The sequence below is a fragment of the Podarcis pityusensis genome (genome assembly GCF_964106645.2).
Source record: "Podarcis pityusensis genome assembly, chromosome: 4".
Classification (NCBI taxonomy): Eukaryota; Metazoa; Chordata; class Lepidosauria; order Squamata; family Lacertidae; genus Podarcis; species Podarcis pityusensis.
In genome coordinates this window covers 83,397,535-83,421,652 of record NC_138027.1, presented here as the reverse complement: position 1 = coordinate 83,421,652, position 24,118 = coordinate 83,397,535, and the positions used below count along the sequence as shown (strand labels likewise).

General features: G+C 43.7%; 1 protein-coding gene across 3 annotated transcripts in view; it reads left to right on the top strand.

The window, feature by feature from the left end:
• Nucleotides 1–805: 805 nt before the first annotated feature.
• The window catches only part of TPP2 (tripeptidyl peptidase 2), a 40,449-nt gene continuing 17,136 nt past the window's right edge, over nucleotides 806–24,118 (top strand). Inside the window, exons 1-18 of one of the 3 annotated variants that reach the window (XM_081002918.1) lie at nucleotides 806–1,111; nucleotides 5,402–5,530; nucleotides 8,121–8,216; nucleotides 9,167–9,271; nucleotides 9,846–9,970; nucleotides 11,230–11,393; nucleotides 12,060–12,214; nucleotides 13,113–13,189; nucleotides 14,865–14,992; nucleotides 15,134–15,233; nucleotides 16,564–16,712; nucleotides 16,873–16,988; nucleotides 17,734–17,902; nucleotides 18,098–18,255; nucleotides 21,456–21,532; nucleotides 22,704–22,810; nucleotides 23,119–23,273; nucleotides 23,955–24,071. In XM_081002918.1, coding sequence (XP_080859044.1) covers nucleotides 947–1,111; nucleotides 5,402–5,530; nucleotides 8,121–8,216; nucleotides 9,167–9,271; nucleotides 9,846–9,970; nucleotides 11,230–11,393; nucleotides 12,060–12,214; nucleotides 13,113–13,189; nucleotides 14,865–14,992; nucleotides 15,134–15,233; nucleotides 16,564–16,712; nucleotides 16,873–16,988; nucleotides 17,734–17,902; nucleotides 18,098–18,255; nucleotides 21,456–21,532; nucleotides 22,704–22,810; nucleotides 23,119–23,273; nucleotides 23,955–24,071 — 2,292 coding nt within the window. In that variant the 5' untranslated portion in view covers nucleotides 806–946. The remainder of the gene's footprint in view (nucleotides 1,112–5,401; nucleotides 5,531–8,120; nucleotides 8,217–9,166; nucleotides 9,272–9,845; nucleotides 9,971–11,229; nucleotides 11,394–12,059; nucleotides 12,215–13,112; nucleotides 13,190–14,864; nucleotides 14,993–15,133; nucleotides 15,234–16,563; nucleotides 16,713–16,872; nucleotides 16,989–17,733; nucleotides 17,903–18,097; nucleotides 18,256–21,455; nucleotides 21,533–22,703; nucleotides 22,811–23,118; nucleotides 23,274–23,954; nucleotides 24,072–24,118) is intronic. The other 2 variants (XM_081002916.1, XM_081002917.1) reach the window with 2 other exon arrangements.

Below are 24,118 nucleotides of genomic sequence, written 5' to 3'. Positions count from 1 at the left end.
ACTGTATGTGTATAGGTTTGTATGTATATATATATATCTCAATATAATATTAAGAAGTAATAATTATAATAATTTATTAATTAAACCCCGGCCATCTGGCTGGGCTTCCCCATATGTGTGTGTGTGTATTCTATATATATAAATTTCTATGCTATGCTATGCTATACTTAGTACTACTATATACTGAATTGGTTAAATGTTTCTTTGATTGTTCTTGAATCTTCCTGCCACACCAGTGTGGCTCATTTTGAGATGCTTTGGAGCATCTGCAGATAACCATACGGTGGCAAAAGAAAAGTTTGGACGGGTAGCTCTTTCAGGGGGGGTAAAAAAAGGTCTAAAAAGGTCTAAAGCTTTAGCTGGAAAAAATAAATGCCAACGCCTTCAAAGAGGTAGCTGTAATAATCCCTTTATTGCATCTTCTCACTGGACAACTTCGGCGGAATGTTTTCCTGCGATGTTTATGCTTTTCCGGGAAGGGTGGGGCTTTAGGGCTGCATGTTTCCTGCGTTTAAAAACCAATTTCAACATAAAACGCCAGAGCCAATAAAAGGGCAAAAGGCGGGAAGGGCGGGCGCTGCTCGGCGCTTTTATCAAGCGCCGGGTTCTCCCTCTTCTATTGGCGCGGCGCGAGGACCAATCGGCTCCGCGAGTTCTCCTCGCGCTGCAACTTGAGTGGCTGCACGCCGGCTCGCAGCTGCCGCCCCGCCCCGGCTCGAAAATCTACATAAGCCTCTGCAGGGCGCATGTAGCACCTGATAGCCACGCTTTCATTGGCCGGAGTGGGGGGCATCGCGCATGCGCCTGACGCGAACAGAAGCCTCACGCCCGGCTCGCGTCGAGTCAGTGACGTCACCCGGTCCGGCGCCGGCGTCGCGTGCGTGACCGGTCACTCTCCTCTCGCCTTCTCCGTCTCTCGCTTTCTCTCTCGCTCTGCTCATCCAACATGGCGGCGGCGGCCGGTGAGGAGCAGTACCCTTTCCAAGGGCTTCTTCCCAAGAAAGAGACCGGCGCTGCCTCCTTCCTGTCCCGGTACCCGGAGTATGACGGGCGGGGAGTGCTCCTGGCCGTCCTAGACACGGGCGTGGACCCCGGAGCGCCAGGCATGCAGGTAAGGCAGCACGGGCGGGGTGGGTAGTGTTGCCTAGCGGTGAGAGAAGGGACCCCCATCTCTTCCTTGGGGGGGGGGGAGATTTGGGAAGAGGAGATTGAGCCACTCCTGTTGTGGGGATTTGGATAGCAGTGGAGGGAAAACAGAAAATATTGGGAAATAGGTATTATTATTTTTTAATCACCCATAATAATAATAATGAAATTTTATTTATATCCCGCCCTCTCCAGCAGAAGCCGGGCTCAGAGCAGCTAACAACAGTAAAATAATAAAATCATTTCATTATAAAATTAATGAGACTTAAGTGACAGAATGGTAGGTGTATTCATCTGGAGAAAGCCTTAAAGGGTATGAGAGGAGTCCTGCTGGGGCAGATGCTTTTTCCCACCCTGGCCAGCCAGATGGTTATGGGAAGCAGGTTGGTGGTGGGAAAATAGAGCCTTATCTTGCTGTATTCAGAGGCACGCTGTCTCCGCGAAGTGCACGTATAACCACTACGGCTTGCAGCTGCTCCTAGGCTCGTGGCAATTATTTTTAAAGCTTGGCAGACTTGTTGTGTTGCGAGTAGCTTGCAAATGTTCGCAGGGAATCCTTTTAAAGGGCAAAGATAAAGGGAGAGCGGTTCTTGTGCATAGAACGTGTTAGCTGAAGCGGGCGAGTGTGTTAAAAAAACGATGGCAAGGCGGTTATGGACCAGGCTTGACAAGAGAGCCTATGCGTGTGGTCTTATATTGTAGGAGAGCATCCTTGTTTTTGCGTTGTACAGAAGATGACAGTGAAACTTGTGGTGCATTGAAAATGTCCAAGCTGAAAGATGTTAGTTCTTTCCGGTGCTTTTGTCTCTGAGCCTTTGTTCCAAATTATGCATCGATTGATGCTTTCACATGTCTCTGCTTACTTACAGGTTTTGTTGTTTTTGGTTAAATAATACTACTATTCTTCAGAACACTCTGCAACTTATTCATACAGAATTGTGGTAGTTCATTATAGAAAGGAGAGATTTTATTAAGATAGAGTTGTACAAAATGTAATGAAGGAATAGCCCTCTTCAAGTTCTGACTGCAATTGGTCAAGGGAAGCCACCTAAGTATAGTTAAATTCAAGGTAGAACAGATTTATGAAAGGTCAGAGGAGTTACATTTCAGAAGCACTTGCCTCATGTGCAGTGTTTAAACTAGAGATGGTTTAAGCAACTTACGGTATGTGGTCCTTCAAACTCACATCATTACTGACGGTTGGTCACACTGACTAGACTGATGGGAATTGAGTCCAACAAGAACTGGAGAGCCACAGGTTTCTGATTTATGGTTTAAAGCAATTACCGGTACATGTTGGAATAATAAAAGTAACACTTATTATTTGTCCAAACGTGTTAATGATAGGTTGCTGGTAGGTTAATGGTAGGTTGCTGTGATAAATTGTTCGCGGTGGAAAAAAGCAAACCAGTTATGCCATACTAGGCATTTGGCTTAGATTTATTGACTTTGATTATATTTACCTAGCAAGTTTTTTGATAATCAGATTTGAATCACAAGGGAGTACCTTGATTTTTAATGGACAGGAGGAGGAAGGAGGCCATTAATTTTGTTTGAAGTGTGGGTGCATCACATGCTAAATGTTTATTACCCTTCTCAAATCAAATTAAAGCTAGTGGCACACTGCTGCCCCATTTTAAGCACAATTAAATCTTATTGATTTAAGTGTGGCTAACTGTGTGCATAATTATGGCTATTGTCTCTTACAGTAGTACTGCAAGTAGAAATGTAGCCTGTCTGCTTAAAAGTAAGCCTTCTAGCAAGCATATGAATTTACATCAACTTCTTTGGTTGGTCTTTCCCCCCCAAGATCCAGGTATATTTTCTTTTGAAGCAAATAGCACTGATAGGCATGTTTCTTGTCCAGCATATATTGAATGCATAACAGTCAACATTCTCCCTAAGGCTTTTGTTCTATAAGTAAGTGTAGGTACTTCACTTCACTAGAGATAATATCCCTTTCTCTAGTAAGTAGTAATTCTATCCTCCTTAAATGGTAAAACATTTTGACACTGTTTGTAAGGATGCACATTTTTTGACAAGAGTTGGACCTGTCATAAAGTTAATGGAACTAAAATGGCTTCTGATTAAATTGACTGGGTTGGCTTTTCTCACAAGACTGGAGAGATGAAAACAGGCTCTGGTAATCTTCTGGAGATGCTATGAAGCATGACATGAATGACTAGGGAGGTTGGGAGGGAATTAAGCTTAACATAATTGTATTGTTAAATTTTGCCTCTGGGAGAACTTGTTCTTCATCAGTTAACTAGTTATTCAAAGTATAGTTGCTGTGTTTGGGGTGTTATAATTGCTCACAGTTCATGAATAAGATCAAGCATCTGAGTTAATTGAGAAAGGTAGTCTTGCATGTTTGCATTCCTTAGTGTAGAAACACTCAGTAGAAACTTTGTTGAAAAACAGTTTCCTGGCGGATTGAAACATGAAGTACAAGCACAACAGTTGCCATCATCAGAACTAAAACTTAGGGGATTCCAGCTGCTTTCTGTTATTTATTTATTTGTCTATTTATTTATTTTGTATACTGCCCTTCCTTGATCTCAGAGCAGTTTACAAGATTAAAATGCAAGATAAAAGCACAAAACACATTATAAAAATGAACTAACACACGTTCACACACACACTAATGGCCCCCACTCTGCCCACCCTTTCCCACAAAGACATTTAAAAGGGTGTAGGATGTTAATCATCCAAAAGGCCTGATTGAAAAGAAACATTTTTGCCTGGCGTTTAAAGGTGTATAATGAAGGTGCCAGCCGAACCTCCCTGGGGAAATGATCACAGGGTCCAGGTAGTATCATATGGAGAGATGTGGCCCATCTTCCATCCAGGCTGGAACATTGCTAGAATTTTGATAGCTGGGTTCTTGATGTTTGGCTTCTTCTATATATTACGGGGGGGAGGGGGGAGATAGCTGCTGGCTGTTGTGTGAATTGTTGGTGCTGCTCCTGACTCTCCATTGTGAATGTAAGCATAGCCAGTCTCACCCTTGCTTCATGTGTACTTATTTCAGTATAGGTGCTGGAGGGTTTTCACATTGGGCTGATCAATTGCAGACTCCGAGAGGTTTGGCACGAAGGCTGAATTATTTCCTGTCCTTCTGAAATAGGGCAATTATATGTTTGCTCCTGCAATGTATTTTGCCTTGTGATCTTATCATTTCCTGTTAAGATCTGCCCCTGTCTTGTCACATCCACCCACATGTCCTTCCATACAGCTGTTGTTTGTGACAGTATCCTGTTTGTCTGCTTCTCCCTGTGTTGTATCACTTCCTATTGCATCCCACACTCCTTATCCTTATCTCTAACCATCTCTTTCTCTCTCTTTTGTTAAAAAAAGAAACACTTTTGAGATGGATGTGCGATTGGACAATCTTAGTGTTCCTAATTGGTATTCCAGGGATAAATACTTTATGGGTGCCATCTTTGAATATTTTTTGGCCAGACATTTATACTATTTTAATCTGTTATATGAACTTGTCTCCTTCCTGAGGTCATCACCGAAGGACATCTTAAGAGTTCCATCTATGACAATCATCCATTCATGTTACCTTCATTCGAATGGCCTCCTTTTTATATAAAAAGGGGCAGGCTTTCTGTTCGCCCGCAGAGCAGTTTCTGTGGCAGAGAAACAACCTCTTCCAAAGCCCTAGCTGACATAAGGTTGGTTGTGCAGGAGAGATTTTCCTTCTCTCTGCCCCTCTTTGAGCCACTGAAGACTTTCCCTCCTGTTGACAACAGTGGGAGGGAAAATAGCTGCACCATCTCCAGGGATGGCGTATTTTTTGTTTGGTTTTGTGGGGATACATTGGGGAAACAACAGGGTAGACACAGTGATCAGCATCCCCTCAGTTGCCCTCTTGGGAGCTTGGGATTGTTCCCTTTGCCTGTTTTTAATCTTCACGCTAATTAAGTTGAAGCTATTACTCTTATTTTGCTGCAGTTATCTGGAAAAACACATTATTGAATATGTGTTTATCATACTGTGTTTGTGCTCTTTTAAATCAAATTTGTACTGTTTGAACGTCGTTATTCTATCCTGCCACAGCTCACAATATAATATATTTTTAAAAAATTAATGCAGATAACTTTGCATTAGGAAACAGTTTGTTCCACACCAAGCAGAAGATGTCCTGCACTGCGTAGGACATACATTTTTTTCAAGAGTTCCTGTGTCTATGGAGCATTTATAGTGCAATTATTTGTATCTCCTAATTCTTTATTATTATTATTTTCAGATTACAACTGATGGGAAACCTAAGATAATTGACATAATAGATACAACAGGCAGTGGTGATGTAAACACTTCAACTGTTGTAGAACCAAAAGATGGAGAAATCATTGGTCTTTCAGGAAGAACTCTGAAGGTAAAGGTTATTTTGAATTAAAGTTGGTGGCCTCTTCTGGGTCATCCTTCGGTTGAAAATTCCAAGATACTCTGTTTAAATATGACAGGAGGTTACAGATTTGAACCACAGGCAAAGTACTCTCCAGCTATATATACAGCAGGACGATCTGTAATCTCAAAACACTTTGAAAGTCCTAGTGGCGCTCCTAACATTTAATTGTACTTAAGTACCGTATTTATAAAAATTGCATTGGGGGAATACAAGGCCTAGTTCTTGTCTGTCTGAAGGAATGCCTTCTATAGTGTACACTGAAATCATCCAGAGAATTTGCTTTACAGCTGCTCCTCTTAGTAGGTGGTCATAGGTCATCACGGTGACAGTCCACCAGTTGGGAAACAAGCCTGCCTAGGGTGCTTGTTTGTCTCCTTACTGGCTTTCAACTAGCAGCTGAAAGCTTTTCTTTTCAAATCGTTTCTTAATTGAATCTAGACTCAAGCCGGACTGTTTGTCTTGTAAATTTTGTTGTTTTTGTATGCTGCATATGTTTTTGTATTCTGTTGTAAACTGCCCATGGAACTTTTCTGTTTATAATAATTCCCGAAAATTAACAGCATACGTAGAGATTGGCTCACTCAGAATGTGGCACACGCAAGTTGATACTTGATATTTATACTGAGGCTTGTGAAAAGATTTCAGAGTCTACATGGGAGCCAGATTCTTAAGACATTGTAGCTGTTCTAAATCCCCACTTCAAGATTTTACAAACCCTGATAGCTTGGCCCTGGTGATTTACTTGTTTATTCAGTGCAGTCCTGTGGCTGCAGTCCAGAGAATGGACTGGCAGGAGTGAACCCTTGTACATTGAGATATTGCTTGCTGTTTTCACTGAACTGTTCCCACTGCCAGAGAAACAAGCTACTTTTTAAAAGAGCAGCTTCCCCCTTTGACACAAGAAACTGCAGTTCATCAAGAAAAGCTAAGACTTTGTGGATTGTTCTCTTTCTCATATTTATTTATTTATTTATTCATTGCATCCCATCTTTACTGTCTTCCATAGTAAAAGGTCAGCCTATTGGGTAATTTGCTGTTATGTTGAGGCCTAGAGTCTTCAAAGGCCTTGTTTGACTGACACCAGAGTAGTAAACTCTTAAGATGAAGAAAATATCCTCATGTTTGCCAGTAACACTCAAGGGTGCTCTGTAGTCATGCGCTTTAGATTTCTCTGGTGGCATTGTCAAGTTTTGCAACCTGATGCTATGCATGTTTACTTGGAAGGTCAATGGGTTGAAGCCAGTGGTGTCACTCAGCTGATGACAAGGCTTCCAACAGGAGAATAGGGTGGGGTTAATTTTAAGTGATTTCCCTTGCCTCCCAGTCTACTGGGGAAGGCTACTCATCCTGCAGCAGATTGGGAAGACTACAGAGGGGAAGGGGAAATAGTTGAAAATTGCTTCTCTCCCCATTTTGTGACGGAACCCTTGCTGTCGGCTGGGTGACACAATTAGATATCACCTTACGAATTAACAACCCGTATCAGTCCTACCCAGAGTAGACCCATTGAAAGTAGCGGACATGAGTAACTTACGTCCATTAATTTCAGTGGGTTTGAGTATAACTTAGTTTGATGCAACCCAAAATCTACAGCTTCAGTCATATTCCTAATGTATTTTTATAACATCATTATTTTTATTATTTATTAAAATTCTATACCACCCCTCATCTGAGGATCACCGAATGATTTACAATATAAAAACGGGAGAAATACCATGGTAACAAACAAAAACTAGCCCCCCCCCCAGTTTAAAAGGCCATAGGTTGTTTAATTAGCCAATGGCCTGCAAGAAAATGAATGTTTTTGCCTGATGCCTAAAGCTACATAATGAAGATGCCAGGCAGGCCTCACTGGGGAGAGCGTTCTCATGTTGCTTTCGTCCAAACCTCATCTGGAGGAGGCACCCAAATAAGGGCCTCAGATGATGATCACAGAGTCCAGGTAGGTTCATATTGAGAGAGGTCATCCTTGAGTTATTGAGCCATTTCGGGCTTTATAGAGCAAAACCAGCACTTTGAATTGGACCCAGAAACTGATTGGCAGCCAGTGCAGTGAGGGCAGGATTGGCATTATATGCTCAAACCGTCTTTCACCAGTGAGCAACCTGATCTCCTAATTCCGCACCAGCTGAAGTTTCCGAACTATCATCAGAGGCAGCCCCACGTACAACATGTTGTAGTAATCTGGCAATGGTCATACAAGGCGACCAAAGCAATGTACCTATAAAAGAGACAAGCATTCCTGTAGCTGTATAACAGAGAATAGAAATTTGATTGTGAAAGAACTGAGAATAGGCTGGGCGTTAATTAATATTCTTTGAATTTTGTTGCACAATACTAATCTTCTTATTTCTTAAGTCCTTTGCATGCATCCCAGGGGTAAGCCCAATTGAACGCATTAGACTTAGTTGGATGTACAGTATATAGGCATATGCATAGGATTTGGCTGTGAACAGGTTTAGCAGTTCACCATTCTTATTGTATATATTTTGTGCATGGTCACTGAGGTGGATAGAACGGACAAAATATGTAGATTCCTAAATTCTACCTTTTTCAGATCCCAACAGACTGGGTAAATCCTTCAGGAACATATCACATTGGCTTAAAAAATGGTTATGACTTCTACCCTAAAGCTCTCAAGGAAAGAATACAGGTAATTCTTTGCATCTTCATTTTTAAAGTCTTTAATTTGTATACAGGCTCTCTTTTTACACCAAATTATGCTGCAAAAGTAGCAACAGTGCATTAGATTTGTTTATTTGTATCTACACACCCAAACATTGTAGATCAAAAGTTTCATAGTACGAAAGTAGCGCATAATAGAAATTATGTTTAGCCTGAAACATAAACATAAAATGCTGAATTTCCCTGGCAGATCTCAACATGCCCATTTAAAAAGTGGGAAAAATTGTTGCTCTTTCAGCAAATATTCAAATAAAATGAAGTAGCTTGGAATAAAACAAATTTATTAAAGTTATGTAAAATTTAAAAATAGCATTAAAACAAATTTAAAAGCCTGAAAACAATGGAATAAGCCTTAGGTTACAATCCAAAGCCCCAGTTTGCTGGGTGATGGTTTCATAGGGCAACGGTCTCCCTCTAACTTGCCCAAAACAACTCTCCTGGCCTCTACCTGTTGATAGATTCCCACTGGAGGTAGCCTGCAGAAAGTCCCAAAACAGATCATTCTGGGGAAGTAGCTGAGCTGGCCTGGGATTCAGTGGATTTTTAGTTGACCTTATTGCCATCACTTTGCTCTGCTAGCCCAAACTAGGGAAGAGTGGTTTTGCTTCTCCCCTTTTTTCTCCAATAGGCATGAGTGGGGGGCATGTAGCACCAGTTGTACCGCTGTGTCATTCCCTGATATTTCCCACCCAGAGTTAGGATTGCTCTGTTAGACTCTCATGCTCCCTCCTGCCCTTCTGTGCTGTGATTTCCCCTATTCCTTCCTGGTTGGCCAATGTTTCAACCCGCAAAGTGCGTTTTATACTTGCCCTATGTGATTTAGCATGGCATGCAAGCCAGCCATTTTGGCACAAACCTTTTTCTCATTTGAGTGTGAAAAGATGTCATTGTTAAAATTCAGTATATCATCTCTTGCAGAAAGAACGCAAGGAAAAGCTTTGGGATCCTGTTCACAGATTGGTGCTCGCGGAAGCCTGCAGGAAGCAAGATGAGTTTGAAGCTGCTCACAGCTCTCCATCGCAGGTTACTATTTTAGAACGAACTCCCCTAAGAAATATTGTTCTGTGTGACAAGCAGATTTCCACTCACACAACAGAACGTCACACAAAGGGAGGGTCCCCCTCAAGCTTCTAGAACAGATTTTGGAGTTTGAGGGGGAGGAAGAAAGGGATGTCTTGTTTCATGGGTGGAAGTCCATTCTGTTTGTGTCCAGCCACCCTTGCATAAGACCTTGTGATCCATTTTGTAATAATATACACACAGGTACCTAACTTCCACCTTTCTCTGCAGGCTTCATCTGCACTGCGTCGTGCAGATGAGGTTTTGCCTTCTGTCTTGGGCTATGACGCTCCGTTGCGCATGGCATATGCTTATGTAGCTGTAATTCGGGTCTAGCTGTACGTAAGCAATCTGTTCAGATATAACTGGTTGCAGAAAAAGGGGAGGGGAGCAAAGATCTCATTCAGTATGAATAGGCTGCATCTTCATTTGTAATTTATGCCCTCAGCTCCCACTGAAGCGAGTGATACGCACATGGCACAGCTGAATCCGGGCATCATTGCGTTAGCATACTTTATGACAAATTCTCATCTTTCAGGAAAGCAAACTGATGAAGGAAGAGCTTCAGAGTCAAGTGGAGTTGCTGAATTCTTTTGAGAAAAAATACAGTGATCCTGGCCCTGTATATGACTGCTTGGTGTGGCATGATGGTGAAACTTGGAGGTAATTTTTTTTTTATGCCCTTAAAATACGTATTGTCCCTAACCTTATCTGATATTTTGAAGCCGAGGGAAACCAAAATGGTTAATGGGATGGAGACACCCTCCAATAAGGAAAGTTTACGGCGTTTGGACAGAGAAGTGTTTTCTTCCTTTCTCATGACACCAGAACTCAAAGCCATCCAGTGAAACTGAATGTTAGAAGATTTAGGGCAAACAAATGAAAGTAGCTTAGAAGCAGGGGTGAAGAACCTGTAGCCCTCAAGGTGTTGTTGGACTACAGTTACCATCAGTGCAGCCAGCTCAGTCAGTGGTTGGGGATGGTAAAGTCTTAATGACATCAGGAGGGCCACAAGTTAGTCACCCCTTCTTTGAAGCCTGACCACTAACTGGGCCAAATGTCACCCTGCCCAGGACTACTGCCACTTACTTGGGTGCCAGTTTTTAAGATTAATCAGCTGGAGTGAAAATAGTTCCATGTAGGAGGTGCCTGATGTTGCTGATCTTTTAGCAGAGGGGATGAAGTGAGCCACCCTCATCTCTTCCACTGAGGTACACAGCTGGAACGGCAGCTACCAAGTGACAGGGGGTATGTTGGATGTTTACTAGGGGCCTGTGCGTTACCAATGTTTATTTTCACAAATAAAGCAGTTTGGGAACTTGCTCTTCAGTCCTGCCTAGAGCTGCTGTACAACCGGTGAGGCACAAAAAACTAAATACCGTATTTTCCGACGTATAAGACGAATGGGTGTATAAGACGACCCCCAACTTTTCCAGTTAAAATATAGTTTGGGATATACTTGCCGTATAAGACTACACCTCTTCCAACACACACCAAATAAAAATTAAAAAACCAGTCTCCAGTCCCGCTCGGAAATCCACTCCACTTCCCAGTGGCCGGGGGGCTTCTGGGGCCAACTTTCAAGCATATTTTGCTGTCGTTTTATCCTTTGGTGGGGAGTTGCTGCAGGAGCTGCTGCTGTAGCTGGCGTATAAGACGACCCCCGACTTTTGATAAGATTTTCCTGGGTTAAAAAGTAGTCTTATACACCAGAAAATACAGTAGTGTGTTTTGGTGCAGGCAGCGTGGCTGATTGGGAAGCCCTAAACTGATGAACTCTTTCATTTGTGGAATCAGGTTCATAAACTTGGGAACCACTGCATGTATTGGAATGGCAGGATATTAATTACCCTTTTTGGATAGTTCAATACAAGAAAAGAAAACTGTTAACTTGCAAGGTGTGTATATGTTCTTTTCTCTAGAGCTTGTATAGATTCAAGTGAAACTGGTGACTTTTCTAACTGCACAGTTTTACGCAACTACAAGGAAGGTCAAGAATTTGGATCGTTTGGCACGTCGGAGATGTTGAATTACTCTGTCAATATCTATGATGAAGGGAACTTGCTCTCGATTGTCACCAGTGGAGGTAAGCTTAATCATCCAGAAACAATTCTTCAGTGTCCTTCATTTTCTTCCTTTTCTAAATGTATAGTTTGCTCTGTTTGGAAGGCTAATGTTTCAGATAAATTAGATAAGATAAAAGGGAGGAGCCGTTGTGTTAACATTCAGTTTCAAAGGTCATTCCATAAGTGGTAAGACGTGCTCACAGGCAGATCTACAAAAAGTCTGAGCCTATTTTAATCACTCCAATGCAATACCTGAGTGAAGAGCTCCACTGATGTGGTTGCAGTTTGTCACATTGCATGGACAACCTTCACAACACAATAACACATGGAACTACACATTCATGATTTTCTGTGCACTGCCGTTAGGCCTCTGGGTATAGGGCAGTATATAAATTCAAAATAAATAAATGAATGAATGAATAATCATGAGCATTTATATAGCTGCACACATGAACCAAAGCAGTCTATGAAAGATGAGCATTGCCACCTTTGGAGCCCGTTTGCAGAACAGCTATCCGGAATGCCTTTCCCAGTGCAATTGTCATGCTGAATGTTACATCAAAGATCACGTTGAAAGGGCTTTGTCAGCATTGCTTTGTAAGTGGTGGTAAGGAAAGCTGTATACCCAAACTTGTATGAAAAAAGTGGTTCTGCTCTTTTGATGTGCATTGTCTTTATTCTTTCAGGAGCACATGGGACACATGTTGCTAGCATAGCTGCTGGGTATTTTCCAGATGAACCAGATCGTAACGGGGTGGCCCCTGGTGCACAAATTCTCGCAATTAAGATTGGTGATACGAGATTAAGCACCATGGAAACTGGCACTGGCCTTATCAGAGCTGTAAGTATTGGCAGAGTTGTTACATGGAAGACTATAGAATCATAGGATTTGCAAGGATCATCTAGGCCAATTCCCTGCAATGCAGGAATCTTGCCCAGCATGGGACTCCAACCTCAGCTATCTCAGACAACGCTAGTACATGTCATGTGTCAATGTGTTTTTGGAGGGGAGTGCAGGTAGAATTTTGTTCATTAAATTTTGTTCCAGTTGTCCATGAAATTCCCCTTTACTTCAAGGGAACAGTAGTTCTTTGGAAATGAAGAAGTGCACACTTGCTTTCAGAGTACCACTGCCAAGTGATTAGCATGAGTGTACATAGCAAGCGGCTAAAAATAATTCTGAGCGGTCACTAGTGGCAAAGAGTGAAAGGTCACACACATTTTAATTTAAACAAGAGATAGCCAGCTGCTTCAATTAAATCCTCCTCAGACAAGCTGCCTGAGGATCACACGCACACACTATTTATATTAAGCATTTTCGCCCCATTCTTCGGTCGAAAGGCTGCTGGAGTAGCTTAGTGAAAAAATATGACCCTGCACATTGACCGAGAAGCAGTCGTTCATCTAATCAGGTCTCCTCTTCCCGCCATCTGCTGAAAGAGCTGTGTCATAACCACCTACCCAAAACTTTAAAGATGCTGTGTCAGACACACCTTTGTAAGAAGGCAGACCCGCCACCAAAAAGACCCTTGCTTGGGTCCCCACACCATGGGAGTAATACCAGCTGATGATGATGATGATTATTTATACCCTGCCCATTAAAAACTTCCCTAAACAGGGATCTGCTTCTTAAAAGTTGTATGTGATCCTAGTAAAAATGCCAGTTAGCAATATCGTGCAAGCACAGTGCCGCAGTATGCATTGTGGTTTAAGCATTGCAATTCTCTTAACTTCAACAGATGATAGAAATAATAAAATATAAGTGTGACCTTGTCAACTACAGCTATGGAGAGGCAACTCACTGGCCAAATGCTGGGTGAGTAGACTACGTTTTTATGACCTTTACTTTGTTCCGTTGTGGGTAGCCAGCTCCAGTATCCTAGTTTTCAGCTTTCATCTACCGGAGTGTCTCTTGATTTGCACGTGGTTCAAGGGAGTCTTGTTGTGCCCCAGATCACTGGCCAGTTAACTCCAACTTGCTAAGAGTGATTTACTGCTGGCTCACTCTTCTTATGGGACTACAACTCCCATCATGCCTAGCTAGCAGAACCAGTGGTCACGGATGATGGCGGTTGTAGTCCAACAACAGCTGGAGACTCAAGTTTGAGAAAGTGTGCTAGCTCATAATTTTTAAGGGAGGCACTACAGGAAGTTATCAGTTGAAGACAGTGTACTCGATTTTCCAGTCAGATATGTTGGCCACCTACGGATACCTGGGGGACGGAGAACTGAGGGCATTGGGTTATTGCGGTCATGCAGGTAAGTATGTGGAAGGGTTGTTGCTTGCAGCAGGGATGGGCAGAACGTAGATTGGGAATTACTGGTTGATTGCTCTCTGGCTGACGTGCAGTAAATTGGCAAATGCTTCTGGTTCCTCTTTTCTTTTTTAAGAATAGCAACCACCAGACAATTTTCCCACCTAAATTAGAAATTGCTGTGCTCAACAAGTGCTCAGAGACACCCTGTTCTTTAATTTGAAGTGCATGTATTTCAAGCTCTGGTTGATAGATTTTTGGGGTTCTAGCAGAAAAACAAAAGTAGGTCTGAAGAGTGCCCATAGGGCTGTTGAAGGAGGACACAGTTGCCCTGTGACTTGGAGGGTTTTAAAAATATTTTTTGCTTTTGCTTTTTTGCGCAGTGAAAAGCGCACACCCAGTGAAAAGCGCACACTAATGCAGAATTTGACATTATAACATTTTCTTGCCAAGTGATTCATAGCTTTAGTTTTGGGTCAACTCCCACACTCTAATCAAGGCATTTTGGGATGGGAGGCACCTTTGTGTGTTTTTTCCGGACAACCTGAGCAGCAGTCTGTTTGACTACATTCCCAAATGCTTCAGATTAAGAAGGCAGGGTGCTCATCCGTTACCGCTTTTCTTGAAACGGCCCTCTTTCTGTTGGAAGCCCTGGCCTTTCTGCATCCATACAGTGATGTCACAGAGCTGCGTAAGTGGCATCCGCTGCCAAGAAGTGGGCAGTATGTTGCAAATAGTAAATGGCTTTAGGCTGCAGCATGCAGAGATCTTTCGTTGACATTTTAAATGGTTTTACTGAAGGAGTTTCATAGATAACAAGGGTACATACAACATCTCTGTTCTCAGTTGATAGAGATCGTTCTAGAGGTCATTTACATTCATTCAGTGTGAGACGCTGCTGTCATAGACATGGGATGGAATGAATCGGGGAGAGATGGGGGGGAAGAAAAATGATTTTTCCATTCTTTGCTTCACATATGTGCAGAATTTTTGTGTCAGCATCATGAGGATAGGTTCTTTATTTGTTACTTTCTTTTGGCGCTGTGAGAAGTTGGAGAGTAAATCACTTAGCGGTTCCATTTATCATAAAGCAGTATAGGAATGTTTTTAAATAAATAGGAATCTGTTCAATGAAAACTGTCCAGCTCTGCCTATGAGCATTTTTCACAGGAGAAGAAGACAAGCAAAAAGGGCACCTGCTCAACCTTTTTCCTTTCTTTCTTGCAACTCTTCTAGGAGAATATGTGAAATTATAAATGAAGCTGTATGGAAACACAATGTAATCTATGTTTCAAGCGCTGGGAACAATGGTCCTTGCCTTTCAACAGTTGGTTGCCCAGGTGGAACTACATCTAGTGTGATTGGCAAGTATTTTTATTACTATATTTCTAATTACATAACAATTCTGAGAATGGAAAGAAACCAATATTTTATTGAGGCTGGGAATAGGTTTGGTGATAAGACCTTGTATTCTCAACCCCTTCATCTTCCAAATAACATTCCAGGTGTTGGTGCTTACGTATCACCTGATATGATGGTTGCTGAGTATTCCTTGCGAGAGAAACTTCCTGCAAATCAGTACACTTGGTCATCTCGAGGTCCTAGGTAAGTGATATATAGATTCATGAGCTCATATGAGGCGTTGCATTATTTGACAAAATCTGCCTGAAAGTAAAGGGAAAATGTGGTTTTAAAAAACCTCGCTGATCTCTGGGCCCTATACTGATGTAATAGGAATGACTCCTGAGATAGTTTTGAAGCTTCCTGCTTATTGTAGTGAAAAATAGATGCTGAGCTTTGAAATATCAAATGCTGCAAGGTGGTCATGAGCAGAATAAGCAACACAGCCCAAGAAACCTTGTGTAATTTATCTATCAGTTACAAGATCAGGCCTTTTTCTTTTTTTCAAATTTCCGATACTTTGCCAAGAGCCTAGTAAGTAAGAAAGAATCAAATCCTAATTGATTTTATTCAGAGAAGTGTTTGAGAAAAGACATTATTCCAGAAGAGACAGGAGTGGGATGAGGAAATAAAGGGTTTCAGTTAGTGAGTAGATGCAGGCAACCATTTAGCAAGTGGTAACTTAGTATAATAAATAATAATAATAAAATATATTTCTTGTATGCCACCCATCAGACTGGGTTGCCCTAGCCACTCTGGGCAGCTTCCAACAAAATACAAAGGGACAAAACAAAACATCAAACATTAAAAGCTTACAACTTGGCAAAGTAGTTGTTTCATCCTGTCAAGTAGTGAGCATCCGTAGCTGAGTAGTATAAGGTTCTGGCTTCAATCTCCAGATAAAGGTTCCCAATAAACAGTGGCTAGGAAAAATCTCAGCCTTGTATGCTAGAGAGCCTCTTGCCAGTCAGTGGACATTTGGACTATGTATGTAAACCAAAAGTAGCTCCATATGCTCAGATGAAGTGTGTGTTGCCAGGTGTACATATCCTTCTGTAAGTGGATTAAAAAACTGAATAAAAAAAATCAAGAGAGAGGAGATAGGTGACCATTTCCCCCCCATTGCTGGACAATATAGATGGTCAGTATCAAGTGATTGTATGCACACCACGGTAAGTCACTGCTTGGTAGGCTGTCATCTATATTAATGCAGCATGTTGATGGATTAGCATTCATGTATTTAGGATTCTCTTATAGGAGTCAGAAGGGGATTTTGCATGGTTTCGTCTGTGTATGACTCTAAAAGAGGAATAATTGAACAGCTTATGACAGGCTTCCTCAAACTCGGCCCTCCAGATGTTTTGAGACTACAGTTCCCATCATCCCTGACCACTGGTCCTGCTAGCTAGGTATCATGGGAGTTGTAGGCCAAAAACATCTGGAGGGCCGAGGCTGAGGAAGCCTGGCTTATGAAGTAACAGGTGGGTTGTTGGTGTATTAACTATATTTTTGCTCTATTTTCTATTAATTTCAGTACCGATGGAGCACTGGGAGTAAGCATCAGCGCACCTGGAGGCGCTATTGCCTCTGTCCCTAACTGGACATTACGAGGGACACAGCTCATGAATGGCACATCGATGTCTTCACCGAACGCATGTGGTGGCATTGCCTTGGTACTATCAGGTAATGTGGAACACCACTGTTTAAAGCAAGGTTCATTTTGGTTAAAGCAAAAGAGTGTTTCATAATGTGCAAGAAATTCATATGATAATGAAGATTCACTTGTGAGGAGCATTTCTCTTATTGCTGTCAATGAATTCCCCACCCCTTTTCTCTGTTACAGGACTTAAAGCTAATGATGTGCGCTACACTGTTCATTCGGTCAGGAGAGCGCTGGAAAATACTGCGGTGAAGGTGGAAAACATACAGGTGTTTGCCCAAGGACATGGTGTTATTCAGGTAATTACAAGCTGGAGCGCAAATAAACATATCCTGTTGTAGTCATCAATACTGTCTCATCAGTCTTTTAGGTCAGCTGAAGAACAAATCTATTTGTTGATCAACAAATGTATCCCTGGTCTTCCACTCCAGTATTTGAGGTTTAGCATAAAAATTTTCCTGTACTACTTCCTATATTTCTTCCTTGTTTTCAGTTGGCTCTCATTCAAACCTAATGGCTTACCAGACAATACTGAAGCTGCAAACTAAGTGCTAAAACAAATGCTTGAAAACAATGCTTGAGGCAAGAGGCGATGCCTGATATACATTTTTTATTTTATTTATTGAATTTAAACCCCCAGGTCTAAGAGCAGTTCACGGAATAAAATGAAGATCTAAAACCATCTTCATCCCTTTTCTGATAGGGTGAAATGAGCTGTCCAGGTGTTCTCGCTGCTGGGTCTCTCTTGGCAAGGGCTTCTCCCAGGGAAGTTGACTTACTGAAAACATTTCCCCTTGCCTTTGAACTGTTGGGCTCTTTTTCTTGTTTAGAAAGGCTGTGGCACATTTTGAAGATGTTTCGTGCTTTCCTGCCAGGCTGGAAAGAGCCTTGCCCCGTGGAAACGCTACGAAGGGCGCTGAATTACCACTTTTAAGCCGACATGGGCATGAAAGTCATAAATTTTTTAAAAATGATGATTTCCATGGGCTTCCACATTTTTAGTAAATTCCCTTTTGATTTCCCTCCCCGCCCCTCTCTCAATAGGTTGATAAAGCCTATGACTACCTCATCCAGAACTCAACATTTGCTGACAACATAGGCTTCACCATTACTGTTGGCAACAACCGTGGAATCTACCTCAGAGATCCTGCCCAGGTAGCGGTGCCTTCTGACCATGGTGTTGGCATAGAGCCCTTCTTCCCTGAAAACACAGGTAGGAAAGGTGCAGCGATATTAAATATTTTCACGGCTGAACAAAGGGGAAAGTACGGGCTTATGTTTAAGTTTGCCATAAAATCACAAGAAAACTTTTAAATTTAAAAATCCCTTGTGTTTATAATTTCTTCCTAATTAAAACAGCTTCAGATGGATGGAGGAGAATCCTTAACTTTGCACATTCTTCTTCCAGACAACGCTGACAGGATATCTCTCCAGCTTCATTTAGCTTTAACTTCAAACGCATCCTGGGTTCAGTGCCCTACTCATCTGGAGCTCATGAACCAATGTAGACATATTAACATTCGCGTGGATCCGCGTGGCCTGCGAGAAGGAGTTCACTATACAGAGGTATTGTCTCTCTTTTTTTGCAAATTATATTTTATTAGTTTTCAAAAAAATTAATGAATTTACATCCAATGAATACAGTTTAATACAAATGTAAAGTTGACTTCCTGCTCTGTTGGTTGGTGGTTTGTTTGTTTTTTACGGTATTTCCCTTTTCCCCACTTCTTACTGCAATTTAAGTAAATTCTTTTTACTTAAAATTGTTTAACATTTTATTTTTTATTATTTTCATTTATCCTTTTCCATCGGCCGTTCATATTTCAGTTAGTGCTCGTAACTATAACATATTTCTGATAAATCCCATATAATTACTCTTCACTGGCCTTTTTAGTCTTGGGATGTAAACTTTCCACCAGTTTGGGTTGGGCTCTTGACAATCATTTGATGGAGCAGGTGTCCTCCACAAACCACCCCCGTAGCACTGGCAAGAGGACAGTAACAAAGTTCAGCTTGAATTGCTCCAAGAGGCTGTTTGCAGAGGTATGGTTTCAGAGAGGCAGAGGGGAAAATTTTAGGAACACGTGTTCAGGAAGCATTGTGAATAAGTTTGAACTAACAAGCCCTAGGCCAGGGGTGATGTCACGGGACTGCCAGGGAATGCCTTTGAGGAGCGGGAACAGTCAGAGGGAGACAGAGGAGGAAGTGACGGATGGGGAAGAGGGAGAGAGCCAGGAGGCGGAAAGGCTCTCTGATGCTGAAGCAGAGCCCCAGCACCGCACAGGAAGTTCAGGAACAGGAGAGGAGAGGGTTAAAACGGAGGGAGGAGAGACATCCCATGAAACTTCCCCGTCTTTTCTGTTGGAGGAGAAGCCGGAGAAGGCCACTCCCCGAATCTGAACCGGACAATTCGGACGCATGATTGTAATGTGCTGCTTGTACATATGTAAATTAAAGAACTGTAAATATCTCATGAGTGAGCAGACGCCTTATTGTGAAGAGCATACACAAGCCATCACAGATAGGCAACCTAAGCCCACACATGCTCTGAGGGACGGTGGACCGGCCCACAGCTGCAAAAGGTTGCTGACCCCTGCCCTAGGCTGTCAAAAATTATGTGCATTTGTTCACAAGGTGAAAGGGAAACAGAATGGCGTGTGTTCATTACAGGACTATATTTACAGTGGTGCCTCGCAAGACGAAATTAATTCGTTCCACAAGTCTCTTCGTCTTGCGGGTTTTTCGTCTTGCGATGCACGGTTTCCCATAGGAATGCATTGAAAATCAATTAATGCGTTCCTAGGGAAACCGCCTTCAGACCCGGTCTGGGGACAGTCTGTCCCCGGACCTCTTCTGAAGGCTGGGGGGGGGGGATAAGGGCTTTTCTTCCCACCCCCAGCATTTTAAAAAACCCCGGGACAGCGGAGGACTTCTCCGCTGTCCGGGCAATCTTAAAATGCTGGCGGGCGGCATTTTAAAATCGCCCCGGGACAGCGGAGGACTTCTCCGCTATCCGGGGCGATTTAAAAGCCCCTGGGAAGGCAGGCAGGGGGGACAAAGACTTTTGCCCCCCGCCAGCCTTCAGAAGGTGTTCCCGCCCCCCGCCCCGCTTCGGAGCACCGGGAGAAGCGATCTCCCCGCAGCCCCTTGCTTCAAAAGAGGTCCGGGGGCAGCGGGGAAGAAGCGCTGCGCTTCGCGCTGTCCCCGGACCTCTTTTGAAGCAAGGGGCTGCGGGGACAGCCCCTTGCTTCAAAAGAGGTCCGGGGGCAGCGCGAAGCGCTTCCCGCTGTCCCCGGACCTCTTTTGAAGCAAGGGGCGATGGGGAGAAGCGATCTCCCCGCAGCCCCTTGCTTCAAAAGAGGTCGGGGACAGTGGGAAGCGCTTCCCGCTGTCCCCAGACCTGGGGCTGCGGGGAGAAGATCGCTTCTTCCCCGCTGTCCCCGGACCTCATTTGAAGCAAGGGGCTGCTGCCCCTTGCTTCAAAAGAGGTCCGGGGACAGCGGGGAAGAAGCGCTGCGCTTCCCACTGTCCCCGACCTCTTTTGAAGCAAGGGGCGGCGGGGAGAAGCGATCTCCCGCAGCCCCTTGCTTCAAAAGAGGTCCGGGAACAGCGGGAAGCGCTTCCCGCTGTCCCCGGACCTGGGGCTGCGGGGAGAAGATCGCTTCTCCCCGCCGCCCCTTGCTTCAAAAGAGGTCGGGGGCAGCGCGAAGCGCCCGCTGTCCCCGGACCTCTTTTGAAGCAAGGGGCGATGGGGAGAAGCGATCTCCCCGCAGCCCCTTGCTTCAAAAGAGGTCGGGGGCAGCGGGAAGCGCTTCCCGCTGTCCCCGGACCTGGGGCTGCGGGGAGAAGATCGCTTCTCCCCGCCGCCCCTTGCTTCAAAAGAGGTCGGGGGCAGCGGAAGCGCTTCCCGCTGCCCCCGGACCTGGGGCTGCGGGGAGAAGATCGCTTCTCCCTGCAGCCCCTTGCTTCAAAAGAGGTCCGGGGGCAGCGCGAAGCGCTTCCCGCTGTTCCCGGACCTGGGGCTGCGGGGAGAAGATCGCTTCTCCCCGCCGCCCCTTGCTTCAAAAGAGGTCCGGGAACAGCGGGAAGCGCTTCCCGCTGTCCCCGGACCTGGGGCTGCGGGGAGAAGATCGCTTCTCCCCGCCGCCCCTTGCTTCCAAAGAGGTCGGGGGCAGCGGGAAGCGCCCGCTGTCCCCGGACCTCTTTTGAAGCAAGGGGCAATGGGGAGAAGCGATCTCCCCACAGCCCCTTGCTTCAAAAGAGGTCGGGGGCAGCGGGAAGCGCTTCCCGCTGCCCCCGGACCTGGGGCTGCGGGGAGAAGATCGCTTCTCCCCGCCGCCCCTTGCTTCAAAAGAGAAGACCCGCAGTTCCCGGGGCAAGCTTCGTTTTGCGAAGCAAGCCCATAGGGAAATTCGTCTTGTGAGGCAACTCGAAAACGAAAAAACCTTTCGTTTTGCGAGTTTTTCGTCTCGCGAGGCGTTCGTCTTGCGGGGCACCACTGTAATGTGTTAGGGCAAAGGTGGCCAACACGATGTCTTCTAGAAGTTTGTGCAGCTCCCATTGACTCTTCTAGCTGGGGCTGAGTGGAGTTGTAGTCCTACAGAATGTGGAGGGCACCCTGTTGGCTATGCCTGCGGTACAGTTCCAGAGTTCCAGGAAGTATAATCGTAAAAGATTAATACATGGCAGCTTATCAGTATCTTCAAAGGACTGGGACTTGTTTTTAAAGGCAATTCCTAATTTTATTGCATTTTCAACTTTTTTAGGTGTGTGGTTATGAAATATCTATGCCTAACGCAGGCCCCCTCTTTAGAATTCCAGTGACTGTTGTTATACCAGCAAGGTAAGTGACTTTTTTTTTTTTACGCCTTGCAATGCTTTATTGAAAACAAACTTGCAACTAATCTTCATGGGAAGATCTGGCTTCTATCTCTACCTTTGTATCTTTCACCACTACCAGTAGGCAGAATGCAAACCTTCCCTTATATAATGCGATAGTTAAAATGGCAAGAGTGAGCACTAGCATAGATCACAGGCTAGAAAGCGGGACAACAAATTTCCAGGCTCTGACATGGACTCATTGTTAGAATTTTGAGAAGTCGCTTACCGTCCCATCTTTTCAATGGGAATCATTTACAACACAGTAAGGAACTCTCTTGGGGACGCGGGTGGCGCTGTGGGTTAAACCACAGAGCCTAGGACTTGCCGATCAGAAGGTTGGCGGTTTGAATCCCTGCAACGGGGTGAGCTCCCATTGCTCGGTCCCTGCTCCTGCCAACCTAGCAGTTCGAAAGCACGTCAAAGTACAAGTAGATAAATAGGCACCACTCCGGCGGGAAGGTAAACGGCATTTCTGTGTGCTGCTCTGGTTCTCCAGAAGTGGCTTAGTCATGCTGGCCACATAACCCGGAAGCTGTGCGCTGGCTCCCTTGGCCAATAAAGCAAGATGAGCGCCGCAACCCGAGTCGGCCACGACTGGACCTAGTGGTCAGGGGTCCCTTTACCCTTTACCTAAGGAACTCTCTATAAATTGGTAGTAGTGACAGTACATAAGAACTCTGCTAAATCAAACTCTCTAGCCCGGCATCCAATTTTCAAAGTAGCTTTTCCTTAGTGTATGTCTGCAGTATCTGATATTCAATAGTAGCAGCAGCAGTGATGTCTCCTGTTTGTGTTATACACATCTAATGCTCAGGAAATGTTTATGTAAACCATGACTTGACATAAGTATAATGATTTGCCACTTTAAAGGAGCCTGAATTAGTTATCATTGAGGGTCCAGTTTCCTGTCAGTGTGGATCTTGATTATTATGGAAGCATTAACAGGTATCTTAAACCAGTTACTCTGATCAGAGCCTCATTTTTCTGAGAGAGAGAGAGAGAGATGCTTTTCCTGCATTTGTGAGCTACGTGAATTGTTGACTCTAGACATCTTTAAAATACCTTGCATATTCCAACCTGTAACCCTCCCCATAAGATTTTTTGCACTTTCTAAACTTTTCCTCTCTTCACAGAACAGATGAAGCTTCACACTATGATCTCAAGTTCACTGACGTGCATTTTAAACCTGGTCAAATCCAAAGACACTTTGTTGAAGTCCCTTCTGGAGCAACGTGGGCTGGTAAGCCAAATTAGGTAGCAAATTGTCCCCCTGAATACTTAGGGAACTTAACCCAAATGTATGCTGCCGAAAAGTTATTGTACGGTTTAAAAACTGAGTGAATCTTTCGGTATTTGCATGTCACTTTGAGTCCAGATTTTAAGTTGTCACTGCTTAATTCTGCACCTGTTTGGAATTTGTGTTATACAGTACATTAAAAGATAATCAGTGTATCCTTTATCAAAGATTTAAGCACACACTCGGCCTGCTAGCTTCAGAGGAGTGAGTTAGAGCACTAGGACTAAAGCTGTGCCTTTTCTCTTGCCTAGAAGTAACAGTATGTTCCTCATCACCTGATGTAACTGCCAAGTTTGTTCTCCATGCGGTTCAACTAGTAAAGCAAAAGGCGTACCGAAGCCATGAGTTCTACAAGTTCTCTTCAATACCAGAAAAGGGATCAGTTACTGAAGCTTTTCCTGTCCTAGTAAGTGGCCTTGAATTCAGAACAGAGTTAAGTGCTGCTGTATAGAGTGCAGTAATAGGCAATGATGACTTGCTGAATATTGTGGTGGTGTGTTTTTTTTATTAAAAAAAATTCTAGCTACTCCTGTGGGCCCCCTGCTCCGATGTCAAAAGGGTTTTGTGACCTCCTGACTCCTCCAATTTTGTCATTAGAAAATAAGAGAATGGAACTTAATGAATAGTGAATGGTTAAATAAAAGATATAAAAAAACTGATCAGAAAGTTGTAAACTGCAATTTTGGCCATGCCGATTTTCATATGCAGCCCCCAAATGGTTGAAGATGGGTCAGTGCTGCTCTCGGCCCAGAAAATGTTCGCCTTTCTGCCCTAGATTAACATTATGGGTTCATTTTATGAATAAAGTGGCTAGCCATTTATAGTTTTCCTAATAGAATCTGTGTGGGCTAATCTGAAGTTGTCTGCCTATGGCAGCCTGTTGTTGCATGACTAAAGCATGCACATAGTAATTAGAGTTGGATAATAATGGATCCTTTAAGGTAGTTTTGCAGCCAAGGTATTGTTGTTTTTGTTTTTAAGTATTCTGAGCTGCACTGGAATTCTAGTTTTTTTTGGGGGGGGGGGGGTGCCTCGTAAAGAATGAAAGTCAGATATACATCTAAATCTTATTTTTCCCCCCATGAAGGGTGGAAGAACAATTGAATTTTGCATTGCCCGTTGGTGGGCAAGCCTCAATGATGTCAGCATTGATTACACCCTTTCCTTCCATGGCATAGTTTGCACTGCTTCTCAATTAAACGTTGTGAGTATCATTCCATGTTGTCTTTATTTTGCTTTATGGTTCATTTA